Source organism: Vipera ursinii, assembly GCF_947247035.1.
Source record: "Vipera ursinii genome assembly, chromosome: 6".
NCBI lineage: Eukaryota > Metazoa > Chordata > Lepidosauria > Squamata > Viperidae > Vipera > Vipera ursinii.
In genome coordinates, this window is record NC_139515.1 from 89,736,936 (window position 1) to 89,754,089 (window position 17,154).

At 56.4% G+C, this 17,154-nt stretch overlaps 1 protein-coding gene across 1 annotated transcript in view; it reads left to right on the forward strand.

The window, feature by feature from the left end:
- The window catches only part of SHANK3 (SH3 and multiple ankyrin repeat domains 3), a gene marked incomplete at both ends in the record, with an annotated part of 484,200 nt that extends 474,812 nt beyond the window's left edge, over nt 1–9,388 (forward strand). The window contains one exon of the mRNA XM_083365407.1: nt 8,845–9,388. Coding sequence (XP_083221533.1) covers nt 8,845–9,388 — 544 coding nt within the window. The remainder of the gene's footprint in view (nt 1–8,844) is intronic.
- Nucleotides 9,389–17,154: the final 7,766 nt, after the last annotated feature.

The following is a 17,154-nucleotide window of genomic DNA, read 5'->3' on the forward strand; positions in this document are numbered from 1 at the left end:
GTCAGTGGGGAAGCCAGAGGGCGTCACAAGTGGAGACCACATAATGTCCATAATGCTCAACATCCCTCGGTGATTGGCTTAACAACAGCAGCTGGAACTGCCAGAATTACCATCGTTAAGCAGCACGGCTGGGCGACGTCATGCTATAGGATTGCATTGCTTAATGACGGCAATTCCAGTCCCAGTTCTTGTTAACGAAGGACTGTGTAATATTATATGATCAAGATACTTCTGAAATAACTTCTAAGGCACAACTATGATCAGAATCCTCACTTCCTTGTAAAATAAAGTTTTCCCCTCTAACCAAGGTGACTACTAGCGTGGCATTTGCAGCCCGAACCCCTGGGAATCTTGATTTCCGTTGCCGTTGTCCCCAGCTCAGTAGTCCTCATGAAAGCACTGATTTGTAAGAGCCATGGTGGCGCAGTGGTTAAAATGCAATACTGCAGGCTAATTCTGCTGACTGCCGACTGCCAGCAGTTCGATCCTGACTGGCTCAAGTTCGACTCAGCCTTCCAAAGTCGGTAAAATGAGGAGCAAGATTGTTGGGGGCAATTATGCTGACTCTGTAAACCCCTTAGAGAGGGCTGTAAAGGCCTGTGAAGCAGTATATAAGTAAGTGCTATTGCTATTTGTGGATTGTCGATTGCTTAGGAGGAAACGGTTGCCACGCTAGGGAACAAGGCCAAGCTTTATAGAGGAGCGTCTTCTGGATTTCAGACTTGGATGATATTGTGGCTAAGAATCTGCCCTTGCTCTAAGGTGGCACCTGAGAGACAAAGGCACAGGGTCTTCGTGTGGATTTTTCCACCTTTCTTCCACCCCGGCAAATGAGCAGAAATCCCTTCATCCTCCTCCCTGTGTGCTGGGCCAGGAAGAAGGTACCAAGGGAGCAGCCAGCAAGGGACGAATTCCTCTGAATCCAAAGACGAATGCCATAGGAGGCATGCAATTGTGGTGGTGTTGCCAAGGGTTTGGAAACCTTCCTTGTTATGAAGAGAAAGGGTTGTGCAGTCCTGGTGGCATGATGGGTCCAGGTGGCTGGCTGTTTTTCTTCCTCCCAGAGAAGGTGGAACTCTGCAGTTATGGCAGACTCAAGGCTAAAGCATACGTGAATCCAGTCTGAGCTGGTCATCGGCACCAAAGGTTTATGCTTCCAAGCTTTTGGACTCACACTGGAGCCCATCCTCAGGGAATGAGCGAGCAGTTAGTTGAGGAAACCTGAGCAACTTGATAGCTTCACATTGCAGTGAACAAGGACCTGCATTCAATTTCACAGCTATTAAGATTGTTGGCTGAGCTGGGACAAAAATAGCCAGAGGAATAATTTAAGCCTGGGAAATCAGTAGGAGTGCTGATTTACTACTAGCTTACCAGGTATTTAGGAGCCAAGGATGCAACGGCACAAGGAAACAAGAATCAGTTGACTTAATAGCCAACCATCAACAGCCTAATTAACAACTAAAAGCTACGCACAACAAGGAATCATATAAATACAAGGCATAGAACAGCCCAGTGCGCACATTCTGGAGAGAGAGGTTCCGTGATGACGAGCCCAAAAGCTTGGAAGAATAAATCTTCGTTCCCAGTGACCAGCTCAGATTGGATCCTGCAACATTATCCTGGGACACGTACATCTGCCCTCATTCCCTAAAGCTGGCCTGTTGGTGGTCCAGATCACCTACCTGGTCTTCTTGGCTTTCACAGCTGGCCGCGAGCCAGGCCAGGGCTGTGTCCAGGCGGGGTCACAGGGATTTGCTGAAAAGCACATTGAGGGGAGGGTTTTCTTGTGGACTTCCACCTGGATTAGTTTGGGAGACAGGTAAACTTCCGGAGTTAGTCGTCCACTCGGGAGGATTGCCAGGTGTGCAGGCAGTTGGCAGGAGATCAAGGAGCTTTGAACAGCAGTTAAACAAGCTGGCCCAAAGGGCTGTGGGGAGGAGGGTCTCCCAGGAAGGGCTTGGAAGAGCACCCCAGGAATGATCAGGAAGAAGGAAACCCTGCGGGGAAGACCTTGCCTGCGCATCTTCTTCCCCAGTTCTGCCGTGAACGTTTCCTGCTTGCATTTCTCATCGGTGGCTGTCCCCAGAAATGCTCGCGTGTTTATTTATAGCATTTCTGTATCACCTCAATTATACTAGCAAATCACTCAAGACATTATACATGGCGTTCTATAGATCCCAAAAATACACAAAATCTCTTCGGGCTAGAATTCCCGGTCAGCAGTGGGCAGCTCTGAATGAGTCCAAGGGGGTCTTTTCAGAGGCATTCCTGTTTCCCTCGCAGAGGCTGCCTCTCGTGGGCACGTGTGTTCCCATCGCAGCTTCTCTGGCTCCAAACGCCAGCTTGGCCAAGCCGGAACAGCCGCCCAATCTGCACATTCTGGGGAGCTCAGCAGGAACCACAAAGAAGTAGGGTACACTGCTCTCCTTTGAACTGCTCCCCACAAAGCTCATTCTCCTTCCTTTTCTCTCTCTCTCTCTCTCTCTGCCCTTCCTCCCTGGCCCAACCCCTCCTCCCCAGCTGCGCCCCTTCCCTTCCCTTCCCTTCACCTGGAGCTTCACAGTTGCTTCATGTCCGGCTTTGGCTGTTGAACATATGTGGTTGTGAACATCTACTTCATGGAATGGGGCTTGGGGTATTGAACTGACCGTGACTGAGCTGCTTCCTGGAACTCTTTGGAGCCCATGGCCTGGAGCCCTTGACCATCTGTGTGGCCTGAGAAGGTAGACAGGGCCTCTGCTTGTCTGGCCACCTGGCCAGGTGGACAATACTGGCAAGCGGTCAGGAGCTCTCTTCGCGCAGAAGCTCTCCATGAAAGGGAGGGTGGTCCTCCAGCCCTGTTGAGCCTGAGGTCAGCCCAGCACCTCCGCCCTTCTCCCTCCCCTGTCCCCGGCCAGCAGGAGGTGGCTTCTGGGAGCTGCAGGGGCTCCAAAGGAGCTTGTGACCGAGTCTGTTCCTTCTTCTCAGTGTGGTTCCCGGCGCCTTGGACGGATGCTAACATCTTTCTCATTGCCTTTCTTCCTGCTCTCCCATCTGCATGTCTCGGCTGCTCTGTCTAGCACCGCCTCAGGCCTCAGGAGGGTGGGCAAGCTGTGTAAGTGAGCATGTTCTCATCCCATAGCAACCCCATGTCCCTCTCCTCTCCGTTCCTCCTCCTCCTCCTGCTGCTTGCTATGTGTGCCGTGTGCTGGCTGGCTGGGGGCTGCCGGGAGGGGGAGGGCAGGGCCTGCAGGGCTGTGTGGCTGCGTCCCTCCCCAGCCCGCCCAACCCAGCATGTCGATATCTGTCTCGTGATGTTCTGTGCCCCGGAATCCCAGGAGGAAGTGCCCGTCTGCAATCTGGTGCCAAGTGGGCCTCGGGGTTGGGTGAAGCCAGGGCTATTCGGTAGGCAGAGCTGACTTCAAGAAGCAACAGGGAGGGTCACCCAAGTCCCCCCCCCCCCGTAGGAACAGGCCCATCCTCCAGTGTAAACATGGACCCAGAGAAGAAAGGGAGGGCTGCCTTGCCTCAGGAAGCCAAGGTCCAACGGCTCTTTTGGGATGGGTGGCAAGTCCCCAGGGATTTTGGGCCACTGAGGATTATGCAGTCCCATGCCAGACCCGGCACTGTTCTCTCACCAAGGAAGAACCCCAGGAGGCCTCTTCCCCCTACTTGAGGTGATGATGACAATGCTCTCCCTGATGTCCTTCTGGGTCCTCATCTGAGAATCTGGGCAAGCACAGGGCCACCAGGAAGCCCACGAGCTTCTGCTTCCTCTACAAGCCAGGCTGACAGTGGGTCAGCAGGGTGGACCCGACCCTCACACCCACGTGGTTCATTACACTTTCCACCCAGGTGGAGGTGGGCCCGTCCATCAAAGTTCTGCCCTCTAGAAGACTCCCCGCTCAGGCTATGGGCCGCCCCCTTGCGGCTGGCTAAGCCCTCCTAGATGAACATGCACACACCAGATCTCGTTCATCCATTGTGAACATGAGCTTTCTCCTGTGTCAGCTCGTCTACTCAATGTGTGATTTTGGAACGATGTTTGGTCTCCACCCGGCGACTCCACTAGAGCAGACCTGAGCTTGGCCAGACGTTGGGCCGTGTCTTCTCATTTGCTGCTGTTTCATCTTCCTGCGTTTCCGAACAGACCAGCTGAGAAGAAGCTTCGGTCTTGAGGAAACGAGTCAAGGGAGACGCACAAAGCATCACCGCAGTCACCTGTGGCTTAGCTGGAGGCCACGGAGTGTGAAGGTGAGGTAGTAAATGGCCACAATCGGAGAGGTGTGACATTTTCATGTAGAATCCTAGATTGTGAGGGGCCTTGGAGGGTCATCTAATCCAACTCCTGCCCATGGCAGGACAGCTTGGCTCATCTTGGACAAAGAATTGTCAAATCTTTTCTTGAAAACCTTAAAAAAAACACAATATTTTTTTTGAACAATATAGAGCAGGCATTGGAGTTCCTGGCAGCCTTAATAGCTGCTCTGGTCTGTCTTTGTAAAACGTGGCCCATGTTGTGAATGAGGATATTTCTACCGTCCGTTGTGTTCCAAATATATCTCCTCTAGAGCTGAGCATCTTCTGAAATACTCTGGTGTCCACATGGGATGTTCGGCCACTGAAGAGACCTCCGCTCTGGCCCCTGTTGTTGATGTCCTTCGTCAGGGGGAAGAAACGCAGTTCAGGATTCAGCAGGGAGGACACAGGGAGGACGTCCTTTGGGGTTCTACATTCAGCTCAAGATGTTCCTAAATTCTCGGTCTGCCCTAAATTCTCGGTCAGACCCCTTCTTTCTCGGCGTCTGACCGTCAACAGAGAGAGGAGCCTTCAAAACAGCTGCTGCTGCTGCTGGCATTTTGTTCTCCAAGCTTGTTGCTCAGTTTCCGAACGTCTCATCACCAGGCTAGGTAACATCATCACTGGAACACCAGTTGAAGTGTCTTATTTCCATTCTCTCCTGCTGTTAAAGGCCTTACGTGGTCAGCTGGTCACGCTGCGTGAGGGTCATCTGATAGTGAGGTCACAGACAGCTATTTGGTTTACGACAAAGACCTGCCTTTCATTTGGCTCCTTCCAGATCACCTTGATTTTCCTGGATTGCAAAGCTGTCAGGAAGATTGTGATCCTGGGGGAGAAGTGTGCCAAGCCCCCACCTTCACTGCTAGGAGTTATTTGGCAGTGAGCAGTCAAGAGGAGCCCTTGTAGGTCCTCGGTTCACCAACATCTCCAGTATGCAGAGGGTTTTCGGTTTGTGCTTCTCTTCGTTCTGCTTGACCAAACCTGTCTTTGCCATGATTGACAAGGGTTTTCTCCTCCAGCCAAACCTGGGGCTCTTGGAAATGGCCCTTGCCACCAAGTGGGCCAAGAGCGTCTCTGCCCGGCCAATTAAGAATGGCTGATTATGCAGAGCAGTCTTCAAAATGGGGCCAGCCTTATGCCATGGCTCCCAGCCTCGGTAACGAAAGGCCCAAGTGCAGAGGGAAGAAAGCTTTGGTAAGAAATGGACCTCACTCAGCTGCAAGACACACACCGGCATCCATCCCAAGCCAACCAGAGTCCGACGCCTGGGCCCCCTGCCTGGCCTGCCAGCTCTTCCCCAGGAGAGAAGCCTTCGGTGCCTGTTGAAGAACAAACAGCCATCTTGACCACGTTCATTGAAGGAAAGGCATCCTTTGCTCTGCCATGGACCTGGGTCACTCTTCGTGGTCCAGGGAGAGAAGCCAACCAATGAATCCCTTCTTGAGCATCGTCCAGAGCTGCCAGCTGTTGGCAGCCCCTGAAATGTCTGCTCATGTGACTGCCAGCTAAAGAGCCTTTCCTCTTGAAGGCATCTGGCATAGCTTCCTGAAGACCTTCCTCTCAACATTGCCGTTTCTCCCTTTCCTGACTTTTTGCGTAGTGGAAAGCAACGTATTTTTTCACTTGCCTTTCCAGGCAAATGCACAAATATTTTAACACAAAGTCCGTGAAGCAGAGATAGATCTCACTCAGTCTATTATAGGGGGGCACAATTGTGTCTCTGTCCTTGATGACGATGGACTAATTCATTTGAAGATTATGAAAACACTCTGAGCCGAAAGTGCTGAAGATTCCCATATGCAACACTCTTGTTTTCTGGCTGGTGGACAAGGCTGGGCCACCTCCAGCTTCTGCTTGCAGCAGGAAAGGGGCGGGCCTGGCCCACTGGGGTCTTCTGCCTTGTGGAGCCTGCAGAGCCAGATAAGATGCAGCTGGCAGGCGGGAGACCCCTGGCCATCAGACGGTGTCATCCCGTGTCAAACCAGAGGCATCTCAGAGGCTCACAAGCTCCCACCCTGGAAGGCCACATTGATCTCTTCCAGCAGCTGTCAGGAAGTTTAAGGCAGGCCAAAGTAGGAAACCAAATCGTGAATGCTGATAATACTTTTATTCTAAGGTTATAGTGACAGAATCTTGCAAGTATGAAGGTGCATCCCCACTTCCTTTATCTCCATGAGAATTGAGGAGTGTCTTGCCTGAGACACCCCAGGTCGGCCCAGGACGTGGGTTTCTTTTATCTGACCATTGTCTTAGTAGCAGCCCATCCTCCTGTCCCCCACATCGGGGGGGGGGGGTTTGAAGACTAGTGGCCTTGATGCTTCTCCTCTAGGACTGTCGCTTTTTATAAAGTTTGGAAAACTGGAGGCCATCGTCGTGTCTGAAGGTCACTTGTTGATCAAGAGGAAAGCTGGTCTCATGAAGAGCTTGGTTTCATTGCCAGGACAAAATGCACAGGGTGGCCCCAGGCAGTTCATCACAAAGGAGGAGGAGGAGATGCCCGCGTCCCCATCCTGGGCAGTCCAGTTCCTTAGAAGCCGCTGGTAGTCACTTCATCCTGCCTCCTTCCTGCACGTGAAGAGAAGCCGGTGTCCAGGGCAGGCGAACCGAGCAAAGTCCAGGACATTTTTGTAAACATCCTGTCAGACATCAGGGACGCAACTCTGCTGTCTTTCTAAGGCCTCAGCCTAGATCGTTCATCCACACTGGAGGATTCTCGTACTCGAGGCTCTGCTTGGCTGCTGCTGTTCACGTGTGAGAGAAGATTCCGGAGCCAGGTGGGCTTCCTCCCACGTGCTCAGTCTCCTTCGGTGCATCTTCTTAGGCGGTTCCCATCGACCCTTGGGTGGCAGAGCCACCTCCGCACCAGGGACCGGACGGCACCAGGGGAGTTGCCAACCGCTGGGCCTTTTCTATGTCAACTCACAGAATTCAAACATTCAATTCAGAATAGAGCTGGAAGGGACCTCGGAGGTCTTCTAGCCCAGCCCCCTGCTGAAACAGGAAACCCTGTACCATTTCAGACCAGTGGCTGCCAGTCTTTTCCTAAAGGCCTCCAGTGATGGGAGCACCCGCAGTTTCTGGAGGCAACTTCCGTTCCACTGGTGAATTGTTCTCCTCGTGCCTGGAGCGGTGTCAGCTGCCCAGGTTCTGCCTGCCTTTCAGCCCTCCGGCCCCAGAAACAGGACAGGTCACTAATCTTTTCCCCCTGACGCGCTGGAGACGGTGGCTCTTAACGGGTTCCCAGGCAAGATGGCCGGGAAGAAGAGGGATTTCCCAGTGCAGGCGATGACGAGTAGAGCTTCCTGGTTCAAAAGAAGGTCCAGAAAGATGGAATCTGAAAGGTCACCTCCCTGGTCAGCAAAAGCAGCAGGCCAGACACAACCCCGACCCCTCGCTCATTCCTCGTGCTCACAACCCTGGGAAAGGGGGGCTGAGAAAAGAGCCGTTTGCCTTTGGGCTGAACCGTTTCACTTTGAGCGCCACACTTGTCAGGCGAAGGAGCCAGAAGAGAAGTTCCCTTACTGCCTCTCACCTGCTCTCTCGTAATCTCACCAGATTTATTCAGGCTCTCTTGAGAATTGCCAGATAAGCCCTCCAGGGATTGGGCGGGGGGGGGAAGTGCTGGGTCTCCTTTGCCCCCTCCTCTGCAGATAGTCTAGATGGTCTCTCTAATACCACCCCCGCACACACTTCAGCTACAGATTCCACCACACCCTTTTGTTTCCTACAGGGAAATGGCCTACAGCAGGGGTTCTCCTGGCCACTTGAAGACTTGTGGACTTCAACTCCCAGAATTCCCCAGCCAGCATGCATCCCAGCAGCTCTGGGAGTTGAAGTCCACAAGTCTTCAAGCGGCCCCCGGTCTACACATGGAGGAACACAATCCCCTCTCTCGGAAAGGCTGACTGCCCCAATACTCCCCCTCGGTCTACCCTGAGCAAAGCTTCCGGAGTCCTGGGTGTTTCCAGAGTGGGTGAAAAACACCCAACGTGAGAGTAGCCAGTCTTCCCTTCCAGGCAGGCGAATTCTTACGTGGGACATCGTGTCTGAAGCTGAGCCAAGGAGCCTTAAGAGAATAACAGAGTCGGAAGGGACCTTGGAGGTCTTCTAGCCCACCCTCCTGCTGGAGCAGGAAATCCCATACCATTTTAGACGAACGCCCCTGGTGCTCCTCAGGATAGGTTTCTCTCTGCCCGGAGATCCTGCTCCCCCCAGCTCCACCTCTGCTGCAGGGGAAGGTTGTGGGCCTCCGGAATTAAAGACCAAGGGGGGCTTAGGAGGCTAATTTTAGCTTTGGAAAGCTGCGGGGAGGGGGGTGTCGGTTCCTGGGTAGTGTCAGCCATGCAACCAGCCTGCAGGGTGTCTGGGAGGGGAAGCCTGCGCAGGAGGACCCATGTGGGAGAGCTCGAGGAGGGGTGCTTGGCAGGGGTGCCTCCCCTGTGGGTTCTGCAGAATCTGTGGCCTTGCTGGTTGTGTGGGGAATGTGTGTCTGTGCACCCGTCTTATGTCTGGCGCCTCTCTCACCACTGCTTTTCCCTCTGTCTCTCTCTGTCTTCACAGACTTTTCAGTAGTTTAGGAGAACTAAGCACCATTTCCCAGCGCAGCTCCGGCACCACCTACACCGTGCGTCCTGGCAGCCGCTACCCTGTGACCCGCCGCACTCCCAGTCCGGTAAAGCCTGCCCTGGATAGGACAGACCCCCTGAGCACCGTCCGGCCCTACGGGCTCACCCCACCCACCATCCTCAAATCTTCCAGCCTCTCCATCCCACACGAACCCAAGGAGGTACGCTTCGTGGTGCGCAGCGTCAGTGCCCGGAGCCGCTCCCCCTCCCCCTCCCCTTCCCCGGGGCCCCCCTTGCATTCCCTCCACCCCCCGCGGCCCTTCATGCAGAAGCCCCTCCAGCTCTGGAACAAATACGACGTGGGGGACTGGCTGGAGAGCATTAACCTGGTGGAGCATCGAGACAAATTTGAGGACAATGAAATTGAGGGCACCCACCTGCCCGCCTTGACCAAGGAGGACTTTGTGGAGCTGGGGGTGACGCGGGTGGGGCACCGCATGAACATTGAGCGGGCACTCAAGCAGCTGGCAGACAGTTGACCATCCCGGCGTCCCGGGCTCCTCTCCCGGGGCCGTGTCACTCAGGGGCAGGCGGGGCCGTTCCTGCTAGGCCAGTAGACAGGAGCCCCCCGGATGCTCTTCCTGCCCTGCTCCAACTTCTGCACTGAAAGACGGGGGGCCGGCAGGTGGGCAGGCACCTCCTCTCCCTCCCATCCCACAGGGCCCCGGGCACCCTGGTGCAGACTCCCTTCCTCGGGAACAGGCATGGACCACAGAAGCTCACCCCCTCCCCAAGAGAGTCACTGCAGGACAGGCGGTTCTGGGGAAGGAGAGGCGCTCCCCTCTTGGAGAACACCCCGGTCGCGTGTCCTGCCCACGTGGAGTGCCTGGCATGGGCCCCGAGCGGAGGTCAGAGGGGCGTTCAGATGGGAAGGGGGTCCTTGTGCTGGGGTTGCAAGGCTCCAGCCGGGCCTTAGCAGTATTTGTACGTTGTGGTGCTGCGGCTGCTTGCGTTGCATTCGGCCTTCAGAAGGCAGATGCTGACGGGCCAGTGGGGGCTTTGGGGGGAGGGGCTCTGTGCGTTGGCCGCAGGGAGCCTCGCTGGCACCCAAGCGACTGCTGCTGGAGGAATTCCCCCTGTGAAGGTCAGCAGGAGCTCCTAAGAGAGGTCAAGGGGCAGAAGTGGGAACACCGGTCAGTAGGGTCCCCATCCATCCCACTTCCTACCCCCACCCACCAGGACCCAGCAGGGCCAGGAGGAGGAGACCAGGAGAGGCACCCCGTGGAGAACAGGCGCTGCCGTCTGGAGGACTGTGCCCTGGCGCGCGAGTGAGCGAGCGGGACTGATGTCGCATGGATCGAAGCATGCTTGGGGCGCAAAGCGAGGCGAAGGGTGGATCCGGCAGCTGCTGCTTTGCCAGCCTTCGTGGGGAGGGGGGAGGCCTCGTTTGGCTTTGGGGTGCGGGACACGTCGAAGGGGGTCTCTTAATCTCTCTGCATTTCTGTGGGTTTGGGGACCCCAAGGAGAGGATGCCCAACACAGGATCCCACCCACCTCTCTGTCCTAGCCACTCCTTTTTGCATCTTTTTAATCAGCTATATATTTGAAAAGGGGGGGGGGAAGAACAAATACCTATATATCTATATCTATAGCCACTTTGTTTAGTTACGGTTGACTGAAGCTCTGTCTTGCTGGGGGGGAGGAGGGGGGCCTGGGGGCTCCTTCCTGCAATGCTTGTGGGAGTTTTTAGTGACGGAATGAATGTGGCGGGGGGGGAGAGAGAATCTTTTTAAAGTTCCTTTTAGATGTTCTGGATTTTAAAGATTTGGGGAGGAAACAACACAAAAAAAGGCAACATTGCACTGGCTTCTCGGGAACGTGTGAAGTCTTCCATTCTTGCTGGACGGGCCCTGACCGGAGTAGCTGCTCCCCCCCTTCGACACACACACACACAATCAAAATGGTCTTCTCCTTGCCCAAGCTTTCACGGGGAAGAGCAGAGAATTGCAGACTGGAAGGAACCGTTAGCCTTCCCCCCACCCCTCTGGCCAGGGAGCCCAAGCCGCGGAGCTGCTGCACCCATAACCATCACAAAGGGCAGGGGTCCCCAACACTTTGCAGAGCCCGGGTCCCGGGGAAGGAACGGCAGTCCTGAGGGGTTGCCAGCTGGGGGCAGTCTCGGGTCCCCCCTGGTCTGTCCCCATCCTGGGCTTTTCCTTCAGAGGCCAAAGAGCTGAGCCCTGGTCACCCGTGGCCTCCCTGCCCTCAACCTTCTGCTCCTGGGGGGGGGGCGGTTCGCTCCCTATAGCCCTGGCCTAAAATCGGAGGAGACCCGGCGGTACCTGAGCCCATTTTTATTCTGAAGATATAACCTTAAGATAAGAATGGGTCCAAAGGTGCCGCCGGAGCCTCCCGGATCTCTGTGGCTACCCCAAAACGGAGCGGCTGTTTTCCCGCCCCACCATCCAGCCTGGACGTGGCTGCCCAGCCATCCCAGAGCAGAGCGCCTCAACCTAGATGCGACTGGGGGGGACGGGGGAGGCTGAGCCAGGCTGTGCTTGGAAGGAGCCCCCTCCCCCCCTTGTGGCCACTCCCCAGACCCAGAGGGGTCGCAGGCCTGGGACTCTGGAACAGGCTATGGGAAAGAGACGGGCGCCAGATACCTCCAAGGGTCAGACCAAGAGCCTCCGTCTAGGGCAGCCCGGCCAGTTCCTTTGCAGGGTCACTAAATTTTCTGGTGCTAGAGGGAAGAAGAGGGGGACCCTCACTCACCCTCATAGATGCCTGGCCTTTGCCAGCTTCCCCCTCCCCCATTTTTAACAAATCTCCAACAGAAACCTGCTTCCTGCCAAGGACTTGTCCAAACTTCTTCTCTGTAGAAGGGCAGGGGGGCTGGCAAGTGCACGGCTTCTTTCCCCAAGGGGGCTGCCAGCTTGAAGGCCCAAGAAAAACCCGGCAGGGGGCCATTTTAGCCTGGAGGGGATGCTCTCTTCTTGCCGTGCCAGGCCTCCCGGATCCATTGACCTGCAATGCCCAGAAGTCACCAGACCTTTCTGCAATTCCTCTCATCCATTCTCCCAGAATTGATCCCCCTTAGGGAAGTGGGAGAGGAGGGGCCAGGCCCCTCCCTGGACAGGCATCCTCCATGGTGGCACTACCCAATTTTAGATCTTCCCAGTCGCAGGAGAAAAACCAGCCATGTTCCAATTCCAAAATTTGAAGGCCCATTTTAAAGCAATGAACGTCACCCACAAACTCGGTGATAAAGCAGTTTTAAACGAAGCAAATGCAGGGGCAACCCCACATCTGGTGCTCTCCAACCGTGTCAGGCTGCAATTCCCATCATCCCCAGCTACTGTGGTGTGTTGGGGACAGCTTCTCAGAAAGCAAACCCCACTGGGGACCTTGTGCGCCCCCCATCAGCTGCGCACGCCCAGCCCTTGGCACCTTTTGCAGAACAACAAGAGTTAAAAGGACCCCCTAAGGTCTTCTAGTCCAACCCGCTGCTCAAGCAGGGGAGCCTCTACCGTTTCAGACAAGCGGCTGTCAGTCTCTTCTTAAAAAGTCCTTTTGTCCCACTTTTACAAAGCGGGCCAGGAAAGGCCCTTTTCCCGGGGGGGGGAAGCATCTCCGGGCCCTTTGAAGGGGCCCCTCTGGGTCCTTCCTTCTGGGCTGCCTCCTGGCTTCACGACTGACCCGCCTTTCTGCCCCTCCCATCTTTAAGGATTGCTCTGTGGGCCCAACCCAGCAAACTGGCTCTCCCCCTCCGGGAGAGCCCCTCAGGTGGGGAAGGGCGTGTAGCTGCCCCCAACAGCAGATGCCAAAGAAGGAAAATGCAAATATCAAAGACAGGCAAGATCAAACCGGGTCCTCATAAATAACAGCCAATCCCACCTGGATTTCAAAAGGTTTTTTTAAGCGTTCAGGAGGAGAGTGTTTCTGCCCCTCTCCGGAGAGTGGGGGTCTCTGGCCCTCCTCTTTGGGGGGGGGTCTCGGAGGCCCAAAGAAACATGTAACCTTCCCCCTCCCTGATTCTTCTAACTGCCGGCATTGGCTCGTTGGGGCTGCGGTGGGCAGAAAGCGAGGGTCCCCCCCCCTCAAGCTCTGCCCCGGAATGGCCCCTAGGCCCCCCCCGTTTTCATCCCAAGGCCAGGGAGGTATATCAGGCTGCCCAAGACCCGTGCCCACGTGAGGCAGGCGCTTTCTCCGCTCCACGATCCGTGGATTCGGTGTCTCCGTCCCTTGCGCAGCTGTTTCTGGGACCAGAGGAGACGCGTCTGCCCGCCTGCCCGGCCTCCTCCCCGCGGAGGCCCGAAGACTGCAGACCCCTCTTTGTCTCCCCCCCCCCTCGTCTGCAGGAAGTTCGCTTCGGGACTGGGAAAGCTGGAGGCCTCCTTTTGATCGGGGAGCCCCCTCCCCGGCGCTTGGCTCCCCTCCCCCCGAGGGGCGCAGGATATGCTTTTGCTCTCCTGCCAGTCAAGGAGGACCACGCAGCCCCCCTCACCTGTGGGGGGCCAACCAGCCCCTCCCGCTAAGCAGCTGCAGCCGTAACTGTGTTCGCAAACACTGCGTGACGCCCCCAGTACGCCCCGGAGGCCTCGGCTGACCGGAACGGGGCCACCACGGCTAAGTCCCGACGGCAGGCATCCCACGAGGGACCGCGGAGCCCGGCCCACTCCTGATGCCGAGGCGCCCCCTTGGGCCCCTTGGCTGTGGTAGGCCAGGCGAAGGCAAGGGCAGCCTGAGACCCCCGACCTCCCAAGGGCCGGCTTTGGCAAGGAACCGCTCGAGCCTCTTCCTCTGAGACAGAATCCCTCCTCTCCCCCCGCCCCCCCAAACAAAGGCCAGTGCTCGAAATACAGGCGGAAGCCCAACACCTGCTTTCCTCAAAGCCAGCCCCCTACTTTGGGGGCCCCCTCTCCCGGTAATGGGTGGGGGACCACGGACTGTGCAGCGAGGCCGCCTAACCTTGATGGACCGCCGTGCGCGGAGGGTTGTGTGCAAAGACGCCTCGCGGCACCCCGGGAGCAACGCAGCTCGTGTTTCTAATTCCCCGCGGGGAGACGCTCCCCTCTTCGCGAGCCCCTCGTCTTTCAGACGGAGGCTCCGTCCGTGCAGCGGGCTGGGGGCGGAACGGGCTGCGCTGACGGGGGCGGGAAGCCCCTCCCCAGCCCAGCCGAGAGCCCAGCGGCGCCAGGAAGCGTCCCCAGAGCAGGGTCGCCCCCTTGGCCCTGGGCCGGACCCAGAGGGCTCCCTGCCGGCCTGCAGAGAGAGGATTGGAAGCCCGACGTGCTCGGAGGGCACCAGGTTGGGGAAGGTTGTCCTCCAGGGAAACGGCCAATGTACTCTTGTGCCAGGTAGGGTGGAAACAACCCCTTGGACCCACCCCCCCAGGCTTTCCAAAATACGAAAAATAGCCCCGCTTGATGTCCCGCAGCTCGGGGGGGGGGTCTGCAGCAGGCGAGGACCTTCCCAGTCGCTCCCCCGAAGGGCCGAAGCAGAGCGACCCACCCACTGGGTCCCCAGCAAGAGGCAGGGAAGGTCCCCACTTTGATCTGGTACCTCGATCCTTAAAAGTAAATTCAAAGAATTGGCTGCACAGAGCAGGGAAGGGGCGGCTGCAACTCTCCAGAGGAGAAGCAGCCACCGTTGAGGGAGGGCACAGCCACGGCAGTCCACGGAAAAGCCACAGCATCCTCTTCCTTGTGGTTCAGCTTTGCAAGGGGACCGGACCTCCAGCGCAAGAAGGGGAGGCAGCAGGGAAGAAGGCCTGGGCTGCCTGTCCGGCCAGCTGCTGGCTCACCCCTTTGTGAAAACGCTCAACTCCTTCCCCCGCAGCACCCCAGACCCCAGTGCGAGTCACACCCCGCTTGGCACCCTCCCTTGTCCGCTTCTGCCTTCGCTTCCCTGGCTGCCACGGGAGGCGGGGTGATGGCCACCCTCCTCTCCCGCCGCGCTTAAACTGGCTGCTTGGCAAGAAGGACCCGCTTGTGCCCCTCTCGGCGTCCCTGGCCTTGGCATCCAGGCCGCCGACCCTCCCCAGCTGGAGCGAAGCACGCCGCTCGCATGCGCCGGCTTGCCCGTCCCTGGTTCAGATCTCACCCACTTGGCCTCCGCCCGTCCTCTAGGTCCTCCCGGCAAACCTCTTCCTCCATTCCCAAAGCCATGCCAGAGAAGGCCGGCGGGGCTCCTGGGAGGGGGGAGTCCTCCTGAGACCCTCCCCACCAGGCGTGAGCCTCGGCTGCCCCGGAGCAACTGTGGTTTTTCTCATGACTTCTCAATGACTTTTGTTACCTGCTGGATAAAGTTGGGTCACGAGGTTTTGCTTTGGGATTTTCTTAGGGTTGCTGGTTTTTCGTCGAGGTCTTGATGCAGTCCTTTAATTCCCCCCCCCCCGAGGCACCCATTTGCCTCTCCGGGCTTTGGAAACAGGCAGGGACCTCTGTCCCCCCCCCACCAAAGGGCCAGGAGCTCCAGCAGTTGCTGCCTGGAGGGGCCAGAAACGCAGGGCTCCCAGCTCTGCGTCCCAGGACAAAACGCACACGGACGAGGCTTGCGGTCTCAACCCCCATCTGTCCCCACCTCATGCCCCCCCCTCTGCTGCTCCCCCCCCTTGGTTTGGCTGAAGGTTTATTAATTGACAGGGTCAGTTTGACATCACCCCTTATTTTATACCGATTTCCTGAGGAAGTCCATCTGCAGAATAAGGGAGGCCTGGCCAACTCCCCTCCTGACCCGATGTTGTGATAATGCCCCCCTCACTACACACAGAGATCTATGTTTCTTATATTATTATTATTATTATTATTACTATTATTATTATTATTATGTAATAAATTTATAAGAAATCACTGGGCTGTTGTTTGGTCATTGGCACTATTTAGAGGTGGGCTTCTAAGTAAGAACGGTCCTTAACTCCGATTGTTGAGAAAGGGATATTTTACTATAATAAGTAAATTACAGTAGGGCAGAGCCAGGACTGAGAGTTTACGCCAGACTTTCTCCAGTTAACTTTCCCCCCTTGGGCCCTTCCCGTTGGGTCCCTCTCCTTGCCCAATCGGGTTCAAAAGAGACGTTTTTGGAAAGGGCCGCTCTGCACAGTGGCCTCCCTCACCCAGAGAAGCGACCTGGAAGGCTGCACGTGTGTGCGTGTGCGTGTGTTCTGACACTTCGGTTCCCTTTTTCCCTCTGGCCCACCCGGCTTCCTTCCCCCCCCCCCCCAGGGTCCATGGCAGGCTGGCAGGGAGGGGGCAGTTTTGACAGGAGGGATTCAATGCTGTGGCGGTACAGATAGTTCTCAACTTACATCCACTGGTTTAGTGACCGTTCAAAGTTGCCAAAGCACTGTAAAAATTAACTTATGACCGGTTCTCACACTTATGACCGTGGAGCGTCCCCAAGGTCACGTGGCCAAGTTCAGGCGTTTGGTAACCAGCATGTACTTACGACGGTTGCAGCGTCCTGGGTGTGTGTGTCACACGATTGCCATTTGAGGCTTCCGGCCAACTACCAATTGCAGAGATTTGTTTTAACAGTTGTGGCAAAAAGATCATAAAACTGGGTGTGACTCACTTCACAACTGCCTTGCTTAATGACGACCTACTTGCAGCCATAAGGTGGAGGCCACCTGCATGGGTATCCATGCTTTGCCCTGCACAGCTGCAGTTCAAAGGCACCGCTAAGCCAGGGCCGTGGGGAGCCAGCCAGCGCGCGCCTGCTGAGCCGCGCGTTGGGACTCTCGGCTCAGCCGGGCCCAGGCCATGGTGCCGTCCCCGTGTCCTCCCTCTCCCCCGCCTTTCCACCACTCCGACCTGGGAGACCTCGTGCCTGGCCGTTCCCAGACATGCCAGAGGAGGCCGGCTTCTGCCATCTGGCCATTTGGGGTCATTCAGAAGCCCCCTAGGCTGGCCTGTTGAAGGAGTGTCCAGCCCCCTGCACAGGCAGGAGACCCTACGCCATTTCAGACAGGTGGCCGTCCTGTCTCTCCTTCAAAACGTCACAACTTCTGGAGGCAACTTTGTTTCCACCGGTTAGTCGTTCTCACTGTCAGGAAACTTCTTAATTCCCAGTTGGATTTCTCCTGGATTATTTTCCATTGTTTATGGGCCTGCCCTCAGGTGCTTTGGAAAATAGGCTGAAACACCGCCCCCCCCTTCTTTGTGGCAGCCCCTCAAATAGTGGAAGACTGCTGTCCTGTGTCCTCCCCCCCCCCGGTCCTTCTTTTCTCGAGATGGGCCCTACCCAGCTCCTGCGTCTCTGTTCTTCGTATGTTTTTCTCTCCAGGCCACATGTATGCACGCCGGCA